The 21,312-nt window shown below is 58.7% G+C and overlaps 1 protein-coding gene across 7 annotated transcripts in view; it reads right to left on the bottom strand.

Moving 5' to 3' along the window:
- Positions 1 to 21,312, bottom strand: part of OSBPL5 (oxysterol binding protein like 5) — a 69,585-nt gene that overhangs the window by 5,838 nt on the left and 42,435 nt on the right. For 3 of the 7 annotated variants that reach the window (XM_059932297.1, XM_059932301.1, XM_059932304.1), the window contains exons 4-17: positions 17,475 to 17,555; positions 17,102 to 17,203; positions 15,775 to 15,978; positions 14,393 to 14,477; positions 12,249 to 12,420; positions 11,661 to 11,853; positions 9,457 to 9,641; positions 8,763 to 8,844; positions 8,066 to 8,164; positions 7,535 to 7,631; positions 6,454 to 6,552; positions 1,083 to 1,180; positions 509 to 598; positions 281 to 417 (exon numbers count right to left, since the gene is read on the bottom strand). In XM_059932297.1, coding sequence (XP_059788280.1) covers positions 281 to 417; positions 509 to 598; positions 1,083 to 1,180; positions 6,454 to 6,552; positions 7,535 to 7,631; positions 8,066 to 8,164; positions 8,763 to 8,844; positions 9,457 to 9,641; positions 11,661 to 11,853; positions 12,249 to 12,420; positions 14,393 to 14,477; positions 15,775 to 15,978; positions 17,102 to 17,203; positions 17,475 to 17,555 — 1,724 coding nt within the window. Of the gene's footprint in view, positions 1 to 280; positions 418 to 508; positions 599 to 1,082; positions 1,181 to 6,453; positions 6,553 to 7,534; positions 7,632 to 8,065; positions 8,165 to 8,762; positions 8,845 to 9,456; positions 9,642 to 11,660; positions 11,854 to 12,248; positions 12,421 to 14,392; positions 14,478 to 15,774; positions 15,979 to 17,101; positions 17,295 to 17,474; positions 17,556 to 19,508; positions 19,583 to 21,312 lie in introns of those variants that run through there. The other 4 variants (XM_059932300.1, XM_059932299.1, XM_059932298.1 and 1 more) reach the window with 4 other exon arrangements.

The following is a 21,312-nucleotide window of genomic DNA, read 5'->3' as shown; positions in this document are numbered from 1 at the left end:
TTTACCCTGAGACGGTTCTTTCTTACGCTGGACGCACACCTGCCACCAGCAGGGCCCTCCCTGTGGACTGCAGGTCATCTGCCCCGGAGCCTGCTCTTCCCCAGGCCTCCCCTGCTCTCCCTCCAGCTGCCCACAGCTGGACGTGTCCTCTGCCAAGAAGGGTCCACTCAGGTCCGTCCTCCCTGCCAGGGACATCCAGGGGACGTGCATCCAGGAGACAGCAGCTGCCGGCCCGGCCACCCCAGCCGGGGTCAGGGGTCCTGCGGCACCTGGGCCTCACCTCTCCGACTCCAGCTCTGTCTGCTCCTCCAAAGGCACCGTGTGCCGCTTTAGCCGCTGCCCACGGATCTCCTCACTCGGGTTCCAGAAGAGCTCGGCGCCTCCTCTGCCCTCCTCCTTGATGAACACTTCCCTGTCCTGCCCCAGACGGCCGGGTGGGTCAGAGGTGCCGGCCGTGGCCGCTGCTGCCCCCGGGCCCACCCGCGCCTGCCCGGAGGCGGCCTCTCACCCAGTGTCCCGTGAGCCGTGCCAGGACCTCCTCGCCCGACGTGATCTTCCCGGAGACCTGGTTGAGGCTCGTGCTGCCCCCGAAGAAGGGCTGCGGGGACACACCCGAGACGATGCCCTCACGACGCCGGTGAGGGCGGCAGCCACGCCCCCCTCGTGGAGCTGGGGAGGAGGGGCCCCTTCCTCACAGGTGGTGGGGGAGGTGAGCTCCCAGCCCCAGTGCGTGGGGGGCCGGCTGGGACGGGACTGAAGCTGGAGGTGGCCACACTCGCCCACGGCCCAGCCTGAGCTCAAGGGTGCTGGGTCCCCGCCAGGCCTTTGTGCCCCGTGGTGGGGAAGGGGCCTGGGCCTGTCCTAGCTCTGCTGTGTGGCCTGTGGGCAGCCCCTTCCCCTCTCTGGGCCCCGCTGTGCTACAGGGAAGCCAGGAGCTGCTCGTCCATGTGCACCTGCTCAGGAAACCATCCCTGGGGCACTGAGAGGGCAGGAGGGGGCCCCCCAAGGCCTCGCCTCTCCCCGGCCCAAGCCCCACGTTCCCCAAGGCCCCTGGGTGGCCGAGGTGCTGTGGCCAGTGCTACCTTGAGCTTGAATTCCAGCTCAGCCTGGAAGTTGTTCTTCTCACACTCGACGGTCACTCTGCCGCCCAGCTCCATGGTCATGGTGCCGTAGAGAATGCCTGGAACACAGCCGCATCGGGGGGTCAGGGCCACCCTCGGGCCAGCCGAGCCCCCAGACCTCTGCCGAGTCCTGACCCAGCAACACTGAGCCGGGGAGGCCCCTGTCAGGGCCCGGAGGGCGAGATGGGAGCAGGGAGGGGGCAGGCGCTCTGGGGGCAGTGCTGCCAGGAGGGGGAGAATCTCGTTAGGTGAGCAGAGCCCATGACCGGGCCTGATTCTGCAGTGACCAGCTCCCCGCAGCGAACGGGGTCTCTGGCCCCAGGGCCTTTGCTCATGCGAGTTGCTAAGTCTGGGAGACACCCCCACCCTTTACTAGGTCACCTTCTCCAGCAGCCCCTGTTCCACGCTCCCAGGAGCCCCACTGCCCCCGGGAGACCCTTGTCAAGGTCTGTCACTCCGCTCCGCAGTTCCTGCCCCAATGTGGGTGCCTGCATCTTCCCTGCTCACTGCTGCGCCCAGGACGGGCCCACGTGGTTTTATTTTTTTTTAACTTAATACATAGATTTTTTAATTACTGAAGGAAAGCATGAGTCTTCTATTTCTGGTCTTATGGAGGGCTTACTCTAAACGAAAAAAAGAAATGAGGGAAGGAAGGAAGGAGAAGGAAGAAAGAAAGGATCATTCTCACTCAAAAACACTTAGAGATGTGGGATAAAATAAGTCCTTCAAAAATTAAAAAAACGGACTTCCCTGGTGGCGCAGTGGTTAAGAATCCACCTGCCAATGCAGGGGACACGGGTTCGAGCCCTGGTCCGGGAAGATCCCACATGCCGCGGAGCAACTAAGCCCGTACGCCACAACTACTGAGCCTGTGCTCTAGAGCCCGTGAGCCACAACTACTGAAGCCCGCGCGCCTAGAGCCCTTGCTCCACAACAAGAGAAGCCACCGCAGTGAGAAGCCCGCGCACCGCAACGAAGAGTAGCCCCCACTCGCCGCAACTAGAGAAAGCCTGCGCACAGCAACGAAGACCCAACGCAGCCAAAAATAAATACATAAATAATTTATTTAAAAAAAAAAAACAGATTTAGCACTAATTAAAAAAAAAAATTTAAAAAGACAAGCTAATTGAAATCGCAGAAAGGCTGGAATCACCCCCAAATCCCCCTGTGCACAGGCTGGAAAAGCTACACGGAAGGGAGTCGGGCCTCTGAGCTGCTCTGGTGTCTCTCCAGGACACACCAACGCGGAGTCAGAGAAGCAGCTGCAGGGCCGGGTGTGCAGGGCCCGATTCTCTGCTGCGGGGGGTGGGGGAGGAGGTCTGAGAGACCCTAGAACTGTCTATACCTTGTTGTGTAGTTTTGACTTTGGAACCAGGTACATATTTCATTTACAAAATTATTTAAAAAACGAAGTTAAAAAAGCAATTCCTAAAAATCCAAAGTGAAATGAAACAGAAGACCAGAGTGGGCGTGATCCCAGAGGGGTATATCTGATGACCTTACAGATCCCAGAGGGATCGACTCAGGATAAGAAGGGGCACAGACATCACAGCCCACGCTGCCTTCAGCCATCACCCTGTTGCTGGTGGGGCTGAGTGTCATTCTGAGTGCTGTGTGTGGTGCCAGGACAAACAGCGAGCGTGGTGAGGTCACGGAAAGCGGCTTTCCGGCGTGGGGGGAGACATTTCACACATGAGGTGAATGGGGCGTAAAAGGACCCGCTGTCTTGAATCTGGATTGGAAATGTCAGTGCGAACTCACCTGTTTTAATCTTAAAAAAAAAAAAAAAAAAAAGATTATATCTTCAGCTCACTGGACGAAAGCCCTAGAAACGATGATCAAACCACTCGTAGGAAGCAGACCTCGTCTCCAGACAATGGTGTCTAAATACCACTACCTACTGGGAGGAACCTGGGTCTCCCAGGAGAAATGCCCAATTCAAGGTCTAGAGCAGGAGACGTCCGGGTCTCCCGGGGTCACGGCAAAAGGAGGCAGGCCACTCGGGCTGGGTACAGAGGACACAGGGGCCAATCTGAGGGCTCCCGCTGGCCGACATGGCAAAAGGAGCAGCGGTAGAGTTCTAGCTGGAATGTTCTGTATCGACCATGCATGTTCTGATCAAATAATACTCAAAGCAACAACAACCTCACCAAGGATCCCCTTTGGAGGAGACAGGGGCAGGGGAAGGAAAACTCATTACTATTTTGAAGAACTCTGGCATTTATCCTACAGGTACTGGCCTAGTGGGTAAGCACATGGCAGGCGAGGGCGAGTTTCTCTTTGCAGGAGGCTGCCTGCTGGCTGGATGAAGGAGCGATGGACCGTCACCAGGTTAGAGGGACCAGGAGCTGAGAATCCACGCCGCTTAAGATCCCAGACGTGGAGCCAACCCGACGTCACGAACCTCACGGCAGGAAGACGGGAAGCCACCTACTGTTGTCTTGTTGGAAAAACTGTGCCTGAAAGTGATCACACCTCCAGGGACGAGGTCAGCTTCCAGTTTACAGAGAACACGTTCAACTACACCACAGATGCAGCCAGTAAATCCAGACTAGAGGAAACCCCACAAGAAAATGACCTTACTCCTTCCACAAATACAGTGCAAGGGAAAAAAAGGTGAAGGTTCACACCAAGCACAAAGCGTGACCCTTATCTGGAATCCTGTTCAAACAAGTGAATCGTAACATACGTGTGTATGTACGTATGTAAACATACATTTATTTATGACAATCAGAGAACTTGGAACACTGACTGTATGTCTGATGGTATTAGGGAAAGAGCCTTGAGTTTTGTTTGTTTTTTTAAAATTTTTGGTGTAATGATAGTCTCGCGGTTGTGGTTAAGAAGGGGAATCCTTATCTTTAGTGACACTCTGTGAAACGCATAGATGACGTGATATCTGTGATCTACTTCAAATGAATGAGGTGGGAGGCGTGCAGGGATAAAGGAAACAAGATTGGTGCTCGCTGTGTTTTGGGTACGTTGCGGGGGGGTGGGTCACCGTCCTTTCACACGTGTTTGAAGTTTTCAATTAAAAAAAAGTTGAAGAAAAAGTAATGCTCTTTTAAATGCACTGATGAACAGATAGGTATGCCAGAAAATAAGGGCAATCTTCTGGGAGAAAAAACAAACAAGAAGGAGAGGGGGAGAAGGAGGAGGGGGAGAAAGAGGAAGAGGAGCATCTGCCCTCTAAGCAGAGAGGCCTTTGCTGACCTGAGCCCTTGGTGTACAGTGGGGTGCAGGACACAGGGGCTTGGGCCAGAGCAACAAGGAAAGTGTGTTCCGAGACATTTCCATAAAACTGGGACTCTCACATCGCTATACTCTCAGCAAAAGGAGAGTCAAGGAAACAGCTGTGGGCTTCCCTGGTGGCGTAGTGGTTGAGAGTCTGCCTGCCAATGCGGGGGACACGGGTTCGAGCCCTGGTCTGGGAAGATCCCACATGCCGCGGAGCAACTAGGCCCGTGAGTCACAACTACTGAGCCTGCGCGTCTGGACCCTGTGCTCCGCAACAAGAGAGGCCGCGACGGTGAGAGGCCCGCGCACCGTGATGAAGAGTGGCCCCCGCTTCCCGCAACTAGAGAAGGCCCTCGTGCAGAAGGGAAGACCTAACACAGCCATAAATAAATTAAAAAAAAAAAAGAAACAGTTGTATTGGGCAGAGCTCTAGGGGTTAAAAATATCCCCACCCCCTACATCCCTGGCCTTCAATTTGTAAGGTGAGTTTGGGACTCAAATTGAAACTTCCTGTGTGGCCCAGAAACAGCCTACTACACATGACAGCCTAGTATAGGGGAAAACCCCCAGCAGAATTAGGATCTCAAGGTCTTAATATATACAGTCATCCACTAAACAAATGTTTATCCAGAATCTCACTGCTGTGGGCAGTGGGGACACAGTGGCAAACTGGCTAGAATATTAGGATTCCTAGATAGAGAATAGAAAACAATTGCGTTTATGATGTTTACAGATCTATGAGAAGAAATTGTGAACTTGATCAAGGAACAAGATACAAGTATAAAAGAACAGGCAGGTTTGAAGTGGAATCAGGTAGAACTTCTAGGGGGAAAAAAATCCAAAACTTCAAAATTGAACTCAGTGGATGAGTTAAATATTAGGTTAATCATAGTTAAAGGTAGCTCTAAAGAACTTATCTAGAACACAAAGACATAAAAGATGTCAGATGCAGGGCACAGAATGTCTGAAGTTCTAGAAAAAAAATTGAGAAATTGGAGTGAGGCAGGATTAAAAAATAATGGCTTAAAAACTTCCACACTTGATCAAAACCATGAAATCTCTGCTTAAAAAGTTCAAACAAACAAAAGCCCTTACAAATAGAAGAAATAAAGAAATCAAGCCACCGAAAGGCATGGAGGAATTTTAAATGCATATTGCTTAGCCGAAGACGCAGGTTTGAAAAAGCTACATACCCTGTGATTCCAACTCTATGACATTCCGAGAAAAGCAAAACTATGGAGACAGTTAAAAGATCAGCGGTTACCAGGGTTGAGGGGAGGGGGGAGGGATGAATAGGTGAATTCATCTATTCACGTCTAACCATAAGAGATTTTTAGGGTGGTGAAACTATTCTGTGATACTGTAACGGTAGAAACATGCATTTGTCCAAATCCATATAATTATACAACACAAAGTGTGAACCCTAATGTAAACTATGGACTTAAGTTAATAATAATGTGTCAATATCAGCTAACCAATTGTAGCAAATGTAGCATACTAATGCAAGACGTTAACAGTAGGGGATCCGTGTGTGTGTGTGTGTATGTGTGTGTGTGTGTGTATGTGTGTGTGTGTGTGTGTGTGTGTGTGTGTGTGTGCTAGGATGGGGGGTATATGGAACCCTCTGCACTTTCTGGTAAAATTTTTGTAAACCTAAAACCACTGTAAAAAAAGAAAGTCTATTAATTAAAAAATAAAAAAGAAATCCTATAACTGAGTCACTTTGCTGTATACCAGAAATTAACACAACATCGTAGAGGAAAAAAAAAAACAAATCCAAACCTTGAACTACTACACTGAAATTGCAGAAAACCAAAGACAAGAGAAGATCTTAAAAGCAGCTACAGAGAAAAGCAGACCATGTAACAAACAGGCCAACAGCTGATTGATCACCAACCACAATGGAAATTAGAAGGTGGTAACAAGCTTCCAAAGAGGAGAGGACAATCTGCCTGGAATTCCATACCCAGCTAAAAAGTCATGGAAGAGTGAGGGTCAAATAAGATACCTTCAAATAGACAAGAACCAGGGTGCTCTCCCTGAGGGAGCCGGCCTGGGCTCTGCCCTCCAGGGTGGGGGTACCATGGCTTCTCACCTTTGCAGTGGGCGTAGGGCATGGTAAGGGTGTAATCCTCCACCCGGTTCAGGAAGGTGAGGGTGGCCTTGCCGTCCAGCAGAGCTGACAGTGAGTTCCCTGCAGAGACGGGGCAGTGGGACCAGTGAGATGAGACGGATCCTCGGGACCTGGGCCCCCACCTCCACCCCAAGTCACAGGACCTGAGATCCCTTCCAACAGGTGGAAAGAGTCCCAGGCACCTCCAGCTGTGTGACTGTGGGTGGGTCGCTTAACCTCTCTGAGCCTCAGATTCTGTAAAGGTCCTGTCCAGGTCGTACAAGTCATTCATCCTGAGGAGTTACCTAAGTTGCCATGTGTTCATGTTTATTTCACTTACTAAAGCAGGGATTCTTAGGGTGGAGGCTTCGAACGTTTTCAAACTAGGGCCTCTGCTCTGATTTTAAACACCAGTGGAGAGGGGGTACGGCCCGCTCAGGGCTGAGAGTCACAGCCACAGTCAGTGACGGGAGCACAGGGGTGGAAAAGGTGGGCCGAGCCTGTACGCCCTCTGCAGTCTGCTGGGCGCACAGAGGCACTCAGAGCACCTGCCCACCAGTGAGAACAATACGAAGGTCGACAGGACGGAAAAATGCAGACAGACCCACGGTGCCAGGCTCTCGAGGGCTGCTGCCCGACAGAATGCCCTGTGATGATAAAACTGTTCTATCCCATGCAGCATGTGGCTACTTGCCCTGTGGCCAGAGCAACTGCGGAGCTGCATTTTAAGGTTTATTTCATTTGAATCAATGAAAATAGCCACATGTGGCCAGTGGTGCTGAACTGGACAGCCAGCTCTAGGTGGCACCTTCATGTGGCTCTTTCTCGTAATCCTCCCAGCATCCGCGCAAACTCCACGGCTGAGGGATGAGAGGCCGGGGGGAGCGGGCTTTGGAGGGCTCTGCCTGACCCCAGGTTCTGAGCACTTGACCCCTCGTGGTCCCTGGCTAGGAGAGGCGGAGAGGGACACCAACATGGCCACCGGGGGAGGTCTTGGTGACCACCGAGTCCGGCAGGTCAGTCCTCCCCCCATTTCCTCGAGGCCCAGGGGAGCCCCCCTCACCGTAGAACCGGGACTTGGCTGTGATGCTGCCACTGATGCAGAAGCCGTCCTTTCGGTTGCTGACGTGGAAGGCGGACACGGGTGGGTGGTGGGACACCTGCGGGTGGAGAGGCAGCTCCTGCGACGGCCCCAGCAGCAGGCAGGCCCGGTCCCCCACCACATCCCTCCCAGTCCCCGGAGCAGGCGTGCGGGCAGTCCCCATCTCTCATCCCCAACGTCCAGGGAAGCCAGGCCTGAGTCCTGGGGCCCCGGGGGGAGCTGACTGCAATCCCCGCATCCCCCCAGGGTGCCCCCAGGAAAATGGGAGGCGCTGTCCCCCGCCCTAAGGCAACACTTTCTGCTGTCACAGCCGAGGTGGTGCCTGCGCCTCCTGGGAGAATGCCCGCGGCGGCAGTGAGGCCAGAGCTCTTCCAGTGGTCGAAGGTGGGGCCACCCAGAAACGTGCCTGGGGGTCAGACGCCCCCTGCCCACTGCCAGGGCCCCGTCCGCTGCAGAGCCCAGCAGCCAGCCCAGGGTGGCCGGGGCCCTTGCCTGCTCAGCTATGTAGAAGGTGTGGCTGTGGCTCTGGGGGTGGAACCAGCAGCAGCGGAAGGTCTCCCCCAGAATGGGGTTGTAGGGCTTCTTGATCCCCTGCAGGCAGTGAACAAAGAGGCTTGTGTGAGAAGCTGGGGGTGGGGCACAGATGCCAGCTGGGACGGGGTGTGGACCGAGGGACAACGAGAGGGGCTGCCTGCTGCCCACAGCCCCGGGCACCTGCAGGGAGGAGGTCTCTAGAAGGGATGTCTAGTGTCCCACCGGCATCTGGGAACAGCGCCCCACTCCTGCTCTGGGGAGACTATGCTTCACACTTGGTTTACACTCTGGGGGGACGGCCCACGAGGTGCCCTGTCCACTTCTTGGCTCTGAGGGGCACGTGAGACCCTAACCACATCAAGCTCTCCCCGGACCTCAGGGGAAGCCAGTGCACAGCCCACTCAAAGCCCCCTGTGGCTTCTAATGACCTTTCAAGTTAAAGCCCAAATTCTCCAGCCCTGCTATTTCAGTCACTTCCCTGGGTGGGAAGTCAGGGCTTGGTCCCCCATCTCTGAGGACCTGGGACCACTGTGGGGATGACCAGGATCCTTCAGGGTCACGCGGGGTAGGGGATGGCCTCGGACTCTGGGTGGGGTCGGGTGCCAGGGCGCAGGGCTGGGCTGTAGTTGCGCCCTCCCCGGTCGGTGCTTCTCACCTTGGGCTTCTTGTAGAAGCCAGACAGGTACCACTGCAGCACGAGCTTGATCCGGCTGTAGGCGTCCTCCTCCAGGGCAGCCCTGCGATGGGGTGGGGGAATGCCCTCACTCCAGGTCGGGGAACCTGGGCCGACCTCCGCCCTTTCCCAGCCCCCTCCCTCCTTCTGTTTCAACCTCCATCCACTTGCTGAAAACCCAGGCCCCTCCCCAGCTGCCCAGCCCCCAAAAAGGAGGAGTTTCCCACCCTCCCCCACCACTCCGGGGAATCGGGTTTTCCACAGAACTGGAAAATGTCAGGGTGGCTCCAGTGCTGGGGCAGAGAGGGCGCTGCTGGCTCGAGGCTGGCAGGATGCCGCCTCCAGGAAGCCCCCGGGATGCTCTCGCCCTCACCCAGCTCCCTCTGCGTGGGCTGCTGAGCCTGCAGCCCGCCTTCCCACCTCGGCCTTGTTCAGCCTGAGGGCGCCAATGCCGGGGCTCAGGCGCACAGAAGGCGCTGGGCTCACCTGTGACGGGGGCCCTGACCGGACGTGGGGCTGCCCCGCCCTCCCTGCTCACCAGCTCCTCCCATGGAGGCCGGGCCCCTTGGAGGCAGAGGCTTCAGGGACAGTTTCCTGGGGACCCTGAGGACTCTCTGTGGGGCAGGCAGGGGCTGAGGGAGCCTGGGGGGTCTCTGGGCACCTCCCCGTCGCTCACCGGGAGAGCAGGTCGGCGTGGTAGTAGTAGTCGGAGAGCTTGTTGAGGAAGGAGCGGGGCTCCAGGACAAAGGTGGGCAGCACCACGCGGGACAGGTCCATGCCCGGCCGCAGCTGCTTCAGCAGGACCCACATCAGACTCTTGTGCTCGTCAGACACCGTCTCTACCTGCGACGCCTCGCCCAGCTGCCGGCAGAGGGACCGCGGTCAGGCTGCAGCCAGAGCAGGGCGGGGAGCCTGCAGGGGCGGGCGGGCGGGATGGCACGGCGGCTCCGGCTGGAGGGGGCGGGATGGGGGGTAGGGCGGCCAGGCGTACCCCCTGGCCGGGCCGCCACACCCAGCGGGCCTGTCCCAGCCCCACCTGAGCCCTGCATTTGCCAGCAGGCCCGAGGGGCAGCTGCTGGCCCAGGCCGGCTCCCGTCTGCCTCTGTTCCTGGCCGACCTGGGCCCTCCCCGCGGTTGGCGCTCATCCACCGTGGCTGCTGAGACCTGTCTGTGGACTTTGCATGATCTGTGCCGTGGCAGCAGGTGCCACGTGCTCGAGGAGACCTCCTCCCACGCCCAGCCCATCTTGTCTTCATGGGGTGACACAGGTGCTTCAGGCCTGCACCCCCTTCAGAAGGGGGTCTTCACTTGTCCAGGATCGCACGGCTAGAGGGGGCCGCCCTGGACCCCTCCTCTCTTCCCTGAGACGTCTAACCCTCACCGAGGCTCCAAACACGTGCCACAGAGAGACTGAGCCCCGGAGCTTTGGGCTTTGCCTGGGCAGGGAGCGAGGGGGCAGGGGGACAGGGAGGCAGGGCTGGGGGGTGGGGGGCTCCATCTCCCAGGCCATACCAAGCAGCAAACCCTCAGGTGGGCAGAATGATCTCAGAAAGGGTCATGCAGCTGTCTAAAGACAGCTGGCTGGTGGGGCAGGTGCTCCCAGGCAGGGCTGTGCATCGGGGACCCTCCACTCTCGGGAAGTGCCATCGAGCCGCAGTTCCCGGGCCAACGCCAAGCCCCTCTCCCCTCCCCGTGGACCCCCCCCCCCCGCCCCCCGGTCTATGGCTCCAGGGCCTCGGGCCTGGGGTGTGGCTAGACTTGGCTGTGGATCCCCATCCCCTGACCCCCCAGGGAGGCAGGAGAATGGGGTGCCAGCAGCCAGCCCTGCATCAGGGCCCATCACCACCCTGCTGGGCCACCTTAGGCAGTCACTCTGCCTCTCTGTGTCTGCAGAGCTGTGGCGGAGGCCTAGTGGCACCCGCTTGGACAGCTCGTCTGGGCACCGAGGGGAGGGGAAGCCCCCAGAGGCAGAGGTCACGTCTGAGCCCCACGAGGCTGTGGCCCCCCGGCTTTGATGTCCAGGCCAGCTTCGGGGCGTGCACGGCAGCTGCCGCAGCTGGGGATCCCCTGCACCCCCCACCCCGCCCGCACTCCCTCTAACCCTCCCCTCTGGCTTCTGCCCCTCCTCTCCACCGAAAGTGCCCTGGTGAAGGTCACCACCAGCCCCGTGTCACCCTGTCTCTCCTGCTCCAGCGCCCAGCACAGCTGCCCCTGAGCCCCCCCCTCCCCTCCCTGCCACGCCTCCCAGGGTTCCTCTGCGGAGCCCCGTCTGTGCTCAGCCTCTGAAGGCTGGGGTGCCTGGGCCCCTGGGCCCCTTGGGCTGCCCACCCAAGCCCTATGTCCCGACGGCCCCCCGAGCCCCAGACCCTCCCGTGCAGCAGCGTCTCCCCTGCACCTCCAAGCCTGGGACACAGCCTGGTCCCACCCCCAGCCACCAGCTCTTTCTTCCCGAGCGCCCGTCTCACGGGTGGCATCGCCGTCAGGCTGGCTCCTGCCCGCCTGCCTCTGGATGCGCCCTGAACCCCTTCTCCCTTCCCCACCCCGACCCAGGTCCAGGGCGCCATCAGCTTTGTCCAGACAACGCTCCTCCTTAGCGGGTCCCCGGTTCCACCTCTGCCCCTGGACCTTCTGAAAGTCTCACCTGGACCCCGGCAGGCCGCCACCTGAAACTCCCCTGTGGCCTTCCCACCACCCTCGCCAGAGCCCCGCGGCCCTCCCCAGGTCCCGGCCATCCTGGCCTTCCCGTCTCCCTGGCCCTCTGGGTGCAGCAGACCCTGCGAGCTCTCCCCGAGGGGACGGCCAGGCGTTGCCTCCACTGCTTCAGGGAGGCGGGGAGCGGTGCCGGGCGGCGCCCGAGCTCCAGGCAGGGCGGGCTCTCACCTCCCCCAGCTCCTCGTGGTCCTGCACCACGTACGTGGTCCCCCTGCGCACGGGGCGCCCCGGGGCCTCCGACTGGTCACTCCCGCTCTCCGCCTTCCGCCTGTGGTCCTGGGTCTCCTTATCGGAGTCCTCAGCGTTCTCTCTCTCTGACTTGTCTGAGAAAGCGTCGTTCTCCAGGGAGGACCCGTTCAGTCTGGAAGGGGGATGGCGCCCGTGGGTTGCTGGTCACAGGTGAGGCCCAGGCACGCCCACCTCTGGGCACACCCCCCAGTAGCCTCACCCGGGGCACCCCTCGCTGCCCGGCGCCTCAGCCCCATCCCTGTGTTGAAAAGCCTCAGCGATGGGCATTTGACACTATAAGCCCCAGTTCACAGGCGAACACCCTGAGGTGCCCCGGTCCACCTCGAGTGGAGGAGGCCTGCCTCCTGGCCTGGGGTTTGGGCAGCCAGACCTCGACGGCGTTTGCCCCCCATCTCCTCCCCACGTACAAGGAGACCCCGTGCGGTGGTGCCAGGGAGAGCCCGGGCCCAGGAGTCCCCAGCAGGCTCCCGGGAGGGGCTGGGCCCTGCCCGCCACGCCCCTGCTCACGGGAACAGGTCCTGGTCGTGGATGGCGACCGAGGGCGGCAGCCCGCAGAGCGAGGAGGGTGACGCGTCTGGCGAGGACCCGGGCTCCCCGTCGCGGCCCTGCTTGCATGCGCTGAGTCGCAGGAGGCTGGAGCAGCGCAGTGCCAGCTCCAGGGCGTCCAGCCAGCAGCGGCCTGTAGTGGGGGGGGGGGTTGGGGGTGATGAGCAGCCCCCAGCTGGGGAGGCACCCACTGCGCACTGGGGACCCTGCCCACCCCCGTCCCTCCGTTCCTCAACAAGGAGCCCCCCGCCGGACTCCCCACTCCCAGCGCACTGTCAGTCACCCACGTTACAGACAAGGGCTAAGGCCAGGATGGGTAAGTGACCTCTCAAGGTCATACGCGTAGCAAGCTCAGGCCACTCTGCACCCAGAGGCCCTGCGAGCTCCCACCTGTGGCGTCAGGGCGAGGGCCCTCCCTGATGGAAACGGGCCCCCCCAGGTCGGGGCAGGAGGGGGCCTCTGCGCTGAGGGCTTTCCTGGCCTGGAGCACAGGGCAGGAGGGGGGGGGTGGCAGGCTGGGGAAGGGGCTGCTGAGCCGAGGCGGCAGAGAGGCAGCGCCTGGTGTTGGAACAGCTCCGGGAGGAGGGGAGGGCCAGGCGGGCGGGGAGGCAGGGTGGGGTGGACAGAGCCGGCCGCCTCCAGCCCCCAGCCCTTGTCCTCAGCGCGCCCTGCAGCCCTTCTGGTAGACGCCACCCGCGGGCTGGACCTGGGATTAAAGGACCTTGAACTCGGTTCTTTCCTTCTCCAAGCCTTTAAAGTGTGACCCTCTTGGAGATGGTGAATTTCCTTCCCTAACTCTCTGTGGTGCATCCCCGGGGCCTGGCGCTGGGAGGGGCGCGCTGGGGATCGCAGAGGAGGGGCTTGCAGGGATGGTGGCTCCTGGTTCTCAGGAGGACACCCGGCGTCCTGCGGGGGGTTTCACTGCAGGCTTGGTTGGATACCAACCTTCCAACTTTCAGCCAGGGCTGAAAGTTTATGGCGGTGGAAGGTGGGGAGCTCCTGAGAGCAGAACCCGCAGGCGAGAGCTGGGAAACCCACACCTGCTGAGTGGGGCCTGGGGCCCTGACGTGCGTTTTTTGTGGTTGCCACAAGGGACTAGACATCCTAAATAGCATGCATCCTTCGAGCCCACTCCTCCTCCTCCTCCTCCAGGAAGCCCACCCTGATACCCACAGGGGCTGTGGATGCCCCTCCTCCCTGACCATGGCCCCCGACCCCATCAGGGACTCAGCTCATGCTTCAGCCCAGTTAGCCCTGTCTGCTGGTTTGCTGGTGTTCTCCCGCACTAGACTGCAGACTCCATGGGAGCACTAGCTGCCCAGCCCATCCCAGGGCCCACGAGGGGCCTGGCACCGAGTGGGGGGCTGGGGAGATGAGGGTGGCATTCAAGCGACTCAGGACAGCCCCTTGGAGCGTGGATGCAGCATCTGGCCACCAGGGGGTGGCGTGGCACCTTAGGGACGGCCGCCTGCCCCAGACTCCCAGCCGGGAGGGCCGGAGCCCAGTGGTCAGGCCAGGCTGCCTCGGGCAGGGCCTTGCCTGCCCTGGACCGCTGGTGGGGTGGGAGTCTTACACCAGATCCCTGGGAGGCGCCGGCCCTCAGGACTTGGCGATGGTGGGGTGGGTGTGTGTGTGGGCAGCCGCGTTTACTCGGGGCAGCCACTAGAGGGCGCTCCAAACACGTGCGCTGATTTGGGAACCGGGCTTCGTCCCCGGCTCCAGCACTTTCTCATCTGCAGTTCACCCAACCTATCTCCGCATGTGTCAACCGTGGATGGTAACAGTAGCATCTGCTGATTCAGTGGTGCCTGGCATGTGGTTGGCACCCAGTAACTGTTATCTGGTTGCTTTTAAATAAGGTCATCAGATTCGCATAGCAACTGGGGAGACAGTGCTACGGTTCATCTTTTGCCCACGGGGAAGACTGAGGCTCCAGAGAGGGGGCTGGTGAATGGCGGGCTCGTCCGCCGACACCAGGCTGCCTCCTTGGATGGCGGTGGAGGAGTCCGAACCGGGGCCCCATACACCCGGCCTAAATCCCGCCAAGGGGAGGGGTGCTTCAGGTGGGGTCACCGTGGAGACCAGCAGGGCAGGCAGGTACTTACCGTCCGACTCGGAGGCGGCCCTGAAGATCAGGTAGCTGCTGGGGAGGGGCTGTGTGATGGAGCCCACGCTCTCACCTTTGGGGCCCTGGAGAGGCAGAGACCCGGCGTCACCCGAGGGATGGGCCAGGGATGGGTGGAAACACAGGTCGTGCGGTCATGTGGACCCACACTCAGACACGCGTGGACGCTTCCGGGGCCTCAGGACCCCTAGGCAGGGTCAGGCCCCTGGTCACGCAGACGTGGCAGGCAGCAAGAGAGATGAACGGGCGGGGTGCTCTGTCCCTCTTCTTAGCTGGTGGTCCCACCCTTGGCTTTCCAGCTCCGAGCCCCCCACTTTAGGGTGGCCAGAATCAGCATGTGCAGATCCAGGACACCCAGTTAAATCTGAATCTCAGAAAAATTACATATATAGTATAAGTATACCCCATGAAATATTTGGGAAATACTTTGTGTTTTTAGATTCCATATATATGTGTTAGCATACAGTATTTGTTTTTCTCTTTCTGACTTACTTCACTCTGTATGACAGACTCTAGGTCCATCCACCCCACTACAGATAACTCAATTTCGTTTCTTTTGGGGACATACTTATCCTAAAAAAACTTTTTTTAAAAAAAAGATTTATTTATTATTTATTTATTTTTATTTATATTTGGTTGTGTCGGGTCTTAGTTGTGGCACGCAGGATCTTCGCTGAGGCATGTGGGCTCTTTCATTGCAGCGCACGGGCTTCTCTCTAGTTGTGGCATGCAGGTTTTCGCTTCTCTAGTTGTGGCGCACAGGCTCCAGAGCGCGTGGGCTCTGTAGTTGTGGCGCGCGGGCTTGGTTGCCCTGCGGCATGGGGGATCTTAGTTCCCCGACCAGGGATTGAACCCGCGTCCCCTGCATTGGAAGGCGGATTCTTTACCACTGGACCACCAGGAAAGTCCCTAAAAAAACTTTTTGATCTTCCTCTGAAATCCAAATTTAACTGGGCATTCAGGATTTCACTTGGCAACCTGACCCCCTTTGGTCCTGGGCTGGGCAGCCCCCAGGTTATGAGGGTGAGGTCTGGGTTCAGAGCAGCTGCCCTCCCATGGCCCCGTTCCTCAGCCTCTGGACAGGGCTCGAGGTGTGATCTCATCCCATTGGGCCCCCAGGCCCTGAGCGCCCCCAACCTCCGCACGTGTTCCACATAGAAGGCCAGTGACCACATCTGATCCCCTGGCCACTGAGTGACTTAACCCTTGGAACTGTCAGCCCATTTCTGGACTCTGTGCCGCTGGGGCCCCAGGATGAGCCTCCTCACTGCCCATCTGTGCTCTCCTCCCACACAGCCACCTGCCCCCGGGGGCTCTCTCCTTGCCTGGCCCTCCCGAGCCCCAGGGCTCGCACTGCGGTACCTTCACGGCCCAGACGGACTGGTCCAGTGGGTGGAAGAGCTTGAAGCAGAAGCCGTCCTTCTTGGAGGGCCTCTCAATGAGCTCGCAGCAGTGCAGCAGGACCGTGCCCACCCACTGGCCCACCTTGGGCGTCTTGTAGATGAGCAGCACCCCCGGCTTCAGCACGCACCACAGTTTGGTCCAACTCTTCAGGGTCCCGCGGATCTGGGGGGAGGGGCGCTGCCGTCCATGCCTGCCCGGGACCCAGGGGCATCTGGACGGCTGGGGGAGGGGCAGATACACAGGGCTTTGGGCTCCGGGCAGAGTTCTCTTTTAGTGTTTAACAGGAACTCTGAATGATGGTGAATCCAAAGGAAGATGCTGTAGCCAGATTTACTGGTGAAGTTCACGGAGCTCAAGTTCAAGGCCCTGCCAGGGCCCTGGGGGGAACTGGCAATTAGACATGACTGTTGCAACTGTCAGCTTTGTGATTTTGAAACCTGTAATCATTTCTTTTCTCATCCTAAATATTCACTTTTGTACTTAATTTTTTATTCATAATTTTGTGGAGCAGAAAAAAGGAGCCACGTGGGCCCAGGGCTCTGTAGACGCCCAGGCTCCCTGGTCCCCTTGTCTCCTCTGCCCCTCGCGGCAGCCCCGGGATTCGGCAGCTTTACCCGCTCTGTACGGAGGGGGAAACCGAAGCTTGGGAGCGAGGGAGTCTCTCGCTGCCTCACTGAGGTCTGAACACAGACCTCTGACCCCAACCCCGGTCCTTCCTCCCAAAGCCCGAGTTTCACCTCCCTCCTGTATCCCAGCAGGGGGCTCTATGGGCACTCTGGGACCCCCGCCAGCAGGTCAGGGCCCCCCACCTTAATTAGAAATAGGGTCTCTGCAGATGTGACCGAGTGAAGATGAGGCTGCATTGGAGCGGGGTGGGCCCTGGCCCAGTGACCGTGTCCTTATAAGAGGAGAGGAGGACACAGACACAGGAGGAGGCCAGGTGACCACAGAGGCAGAGGCTGGAGGGACGCGGCCACAAGTCCAGGGATGTCTGGGGCCCTCAGAAGCTGGGAGAGGCAGGAAGAACCCCCCCCTTTAGAGCCTTGGGAAGGAGCCTGGCCCTGCCAGGACCTTGGTTTTGGGCTTTGGCCTCTGGACCTGGGAATCATCTTTGGTCGTTATAAGCCACCAGCTTGTGGTCATTCGTCAGGGCAGCCCCAGGACACATACAATCTGCAGCAGCCAGCATGCCTAACCGTGTCCCGAGTGGCCGGCAACCCTGCCCTGTCCCTGGGGGAGGCCTCCCGAGGGAGCCTGGCCAACGCTGGGAAACACACGTGCTCACCTTCAGGCTGTCGGCCATGATGACTACGCTAGGGTCTGTCAGGGCGCTGAGCAGCTGCTTGGTGGCGCGCTTCTTCTCCTGGCGGTAGCTCTCCTTCTGTGCCTGGGCCCAGGGCACCCGCGGGTGGGTCAGGGGAGAAGGCCCTGGGCTGGCCCTCCCCGGGGGGCCTTCTACTCGTGAGGGCCTCCACCGTCTAGCCGGGGGACGAAGAGGGGGGCAGGGAGAGGACAGGTAGAGGGGGTGTGGAGGTGGCCAGGGTGCAGTCTGTCCCCCTCCCTTTGGCAGGCTGGGGTGGAGGTGTGGCCTCACTGGCTGGGGTGCCCATTCATCCAACAAACGACACACCGTGCCCCCTCCCCAGGCCTGGGCCCACCTTGAGAGCTTCCTTCTTGGTGACCTTGGCTGTCGGGGACACACATTCCCTGTCAGACCCATTGCACAGCCTGTATTCCGCCTGCAAGAGAGACTCAAGTTGTTGGAGGAGGGGAGAAGAGGACAGGTGTGCGGTGGTGAGGGGGTGAGGGGGTGGTGCCGGGGCGCAGCAAGCAGGAGGTGGGAGAAACGCGTCCCTCCCCCTCCCTGCCCCGGGGGGATGAACAGGCCTCACGAGGTGAGCACGTGAACACGAGCTGGGGTGGGTCAGCGGGGGCGTGTCTGCGGCCGACCCCTTCCCTGGGGGCCTGCACTGGGCACATGGCAATGACCCTCCCCGTGGGGCCCAGGAGGCGTCCATCTTAGCCACCACCTGGCGCCCCGCCTCCGGTCAGGGAGGGCGCACGTGTGCGGAGGGGACCCCCACCCCTAGTGCCCTGACAGCAGCTGCTGGGTGGGGCGATGCCCAGGCCCTCTCCCGAGCCCCCTGGTGGTTGCAGGGAGGAGGCGCAGCCGGCCAGACCCACGGGGCAGCTGCATCCAGGGATCTGGGAGCCGATGGGGCCTCAGGCTTTTAACAGACGGGGAAACGGAGACCGGGGTGGGGGAGTGGGGAGAAAAAGCCAGGACTAAAGGCTGCGGGCCTGCGAGCCCAGAATGGGGTTTACTTTTTTTTTTTTTTTTTTTTTGGCCATGCTGCACGGCTTGCGGGACCTTAGTTCCCGGACCAGGGATTGAACCCACACCCCCTGCAGTGGAAGCCCAGAGTCCTAACCACAGGACCGCCAGGGAAGTCCCAGGTTTTACATTTTTAAGGGGATGGGGAAAAAAAAAAAAAATCAACGCGAGATGTGAAAATGATGAAATTCAGATTTCCGCATCCACCAATCCGGTTATCGTGGCACCGGACACGCCCACTGTTGGCGTGCTGTCGTGGCCGCACTGGCTCTAACGGCCGCGGCAAGTTCTTGCGACAGAGCTCGTGTGGCCGCCGAGCCTAAAACGTTCCCTTTCTGGTCCTGTGCAGAAATCTGCCTGCCCTGCTCGTCCTCCGGGCTGAGTGCCTCCACCCCGCGCCTCCAGGCAAGGGAGGGAGGCCCGCAGGACCAGAGGCCAACGGCCCTCGGCTCCCTCCCTGCGCGAGGTGAGCAGTCTCGGCAACGCTCTTGACCGCTCCGCCATCGCCAGGTCCTCTCAGGTCTTTACTGCCTTAGCTCACCTACTTCTCACGACCACCCAGGAGGCGGGCCCAGTTACTACCCCCATCCGATGGATGAGGAAACTGAGGCACAGAGAGGTGCAGTGACCCCCAAGGCTGCAGAGCCAGGGGCAGGGCTGCGGCCGGAACTGTCCCGGGGACCAGCTGTCCCCATGGCACTACGTGCCAAGCATGGCTTCGGGTGCTGGGGTTAGAACAGAGGGACAGGCCACCCCCAGGGAACGGGGGGTGAGAGAGGGGGTTGGAGAGCATGTGTGTGCACGGGAACCACCGCAGCTTCAGTCGTTCTTGCTACCCACGCCCTGCAGGTGAGGGGGCTGTGGCACAGAGAGGCTCAGGACCTGCCAGAGGTCACACGGCTCGCGAGGGGCCGAGCTGGGGCTGAACTCGGGCAGTCTCACTCTGAGTGCACTCTCTGAGACAAGTGAGGACATTCGGGATCCCAGGAAGGCAGGGACATGGGGCGAGGCGCCTGGGGGACTCTGTTCTAGAAGCAGCCTCTGAGTTGAAGCGGGAGTTGTGAGAAGGAGCCCGGGTGACAGGCCTCTGGGGGCGGGGCTGACCCTCCAGCTCCCGGGCAGCTGGGATTCTTGCCCCTGGTGCCCCCAGCTTCCTTAGCGCATGCTGTTCCCCCCGCCTGAATGCTCTTCCCTGTTGCTGAGCCACCCCTGCTCCTTCCTCAGGCCCCGCTGAGCTGCTTCCCCGGGAGGAAGACGGCTCTGCCCACCCTGCTGGCATCAGACCCTGATGACACCAGCCACCCCTGGCCGGCTGAGCCTCTCCTGCAATTACAGCCACACAGACGTTTCTGCTTACTGTCGAGAGCTCCACTGGGCTTGATTTCATCCCAGCATCCCCTTGGCACCAGCAGCTGGGAGCTCGGTGAGCATCTTGGATGAATAGATGAATGAATGAATGAATGAATGAATGAACCCTCTGCCAATTCCCTGCCGCCCAGCTTTCCACCAGATGCGGCTGAAAGGAGCTTGTTTGGGGCAACAGAGGAAGAGAGAGGTGCGATTGGGGACGGCGGGGCTGGGGGGTGGACGGGATGGGGCGCCTGTGCCCTGCGACCCTCTGCTCCTGGGCCCTCCCAGGCCCACTGGGCCGGGTCACTGCGGCCCCTGCCTAGCGCTGCAGACACTGCCCCTACTACTGCATCCTAGAGCCATGCTGGGGACCACGCCCAGGCCCACCAGCCCCTCCTGCTCGTTCCCGAGGGCCACTGAACCTCAAGGCACAGTGGGCGATAACGCAGCACCCCCAGCAGTGAGGCACGCTGCTCAGAACCATGAACGCGGGAGTCTGACCAAAAACGTAAAAATTCCTTTAAAAAAGTGATTTAGAACGACCTACAGAATGGGAGAAAGCTTTTGCAATCATATAGCTAACAAGGCTCTAGTATCCAGAATATAGAAAGAACTCTTACAACTCAGCAACTAAAAGGCAACAACAGCCTGATTCAAAGACGGGCAAAGGACTTGGAAAGACGTTTCTCCAGAGAAGACTTACAAAAGGTCAATAAGAAAGTGAAGAGATGCACATCGCCATCAGGCATCGGGGAAATGCAAATCAAAACCACACTGAGACATCACTTCACACCTACTGCGTTTAAAAAAGAACAGAAACAAGTGTTGTTGAGGATGTGAGAAACAGGAACCCTTATTCTGCCAGTGGGGCTGTAAAGTAAAACGGGCAGCCACTGTGGAAAACAGTTTGGCACTTCCCCCAAAAGTCAACTACAGAATTTTCTAGAATTCCATCTTGCCACAGAGTCACCATGATGGCCCAGCAATTCCACTCTGAGATATAAACCCAAAGAACTGAAAACAGGGACTCAGATACTTGTACACGCATGTTCGTAGCAGCTCTGTTCCCAACAGCGGAAAAGTGGAAACGGCCCAAATGTGCCCCCCACTGATGAGTGGACAAGCCGACTGTGGTCCATCCATCCAGGGACACTGACACCTGCCACAGCCTGGGTGGGGCTCAGGGAGAGAAGCCCGGCACAAAACCCCACACATCGCATGGCTCCGTTTATGTGAAATGTCCAGAATAGGCAAATCCGTAGAGAGGTAAAGCAGAGTGCTGGCTGCTAAGAGGGTGTCTGTTTGGGGTGATGGAAACTAGACAGAGGTGGTGGCTGCACAATATTGTGAATGCACTAAGTGTCACTGAATTGTTCATCAAAAATGGTTAATTTTGTGCTATTTGAATTTTATCTCGTGGAAGAACTATATAATATATATACGCATATGTGTGTGTATATACGTAAAGAACTGCTTGTATATTACATATCTGATATGTTACTATACACTACATGATATTATACTGTATTATGCTATATTATATTGTATATGATATCTAATATTAATATATTAAATACTTTATATTTATCTCATATATATTAGAGTTTGTATCTTTCCCCAAGCTGTGCCTTTTAGAACAGTCTCAAGTCGCTCTTAAGAATCTGGGGGGTGGGTTTCCCTGGTGGCGCAGTGGTTAAGAATCCACCTGCCAGTGCAGGGGACACAGGTTCGAGTCCTGGTCCGGGAGGATCCCTCATGCCACGGACCAAGTAAGCCTGTGTGCCACAACTACTGAGCCTGCACTCTAGAGC

Source organism: Balaenoptera ricei, chromosome 8, assembly GCF_028023285.1.
Source record: "Balaenoptera ricei isolate mBalRic1 chromosome 8, mBalRic1.hap2, whole genome shotgun sequence".
NCBI classification, from domain to species: domain Eukaryota; kingdom Metazoa; phylum Chordata; class Mammalia; order Artiodactyla; family Balaenopteridae; genus Balaenoptera; species Balaenoptera ricei.
The sequence above is the reverse complement of the archived record's forward strand: the minus strand, read 5'-3'. Positions and strand labels throughout refer to the sequence as shown.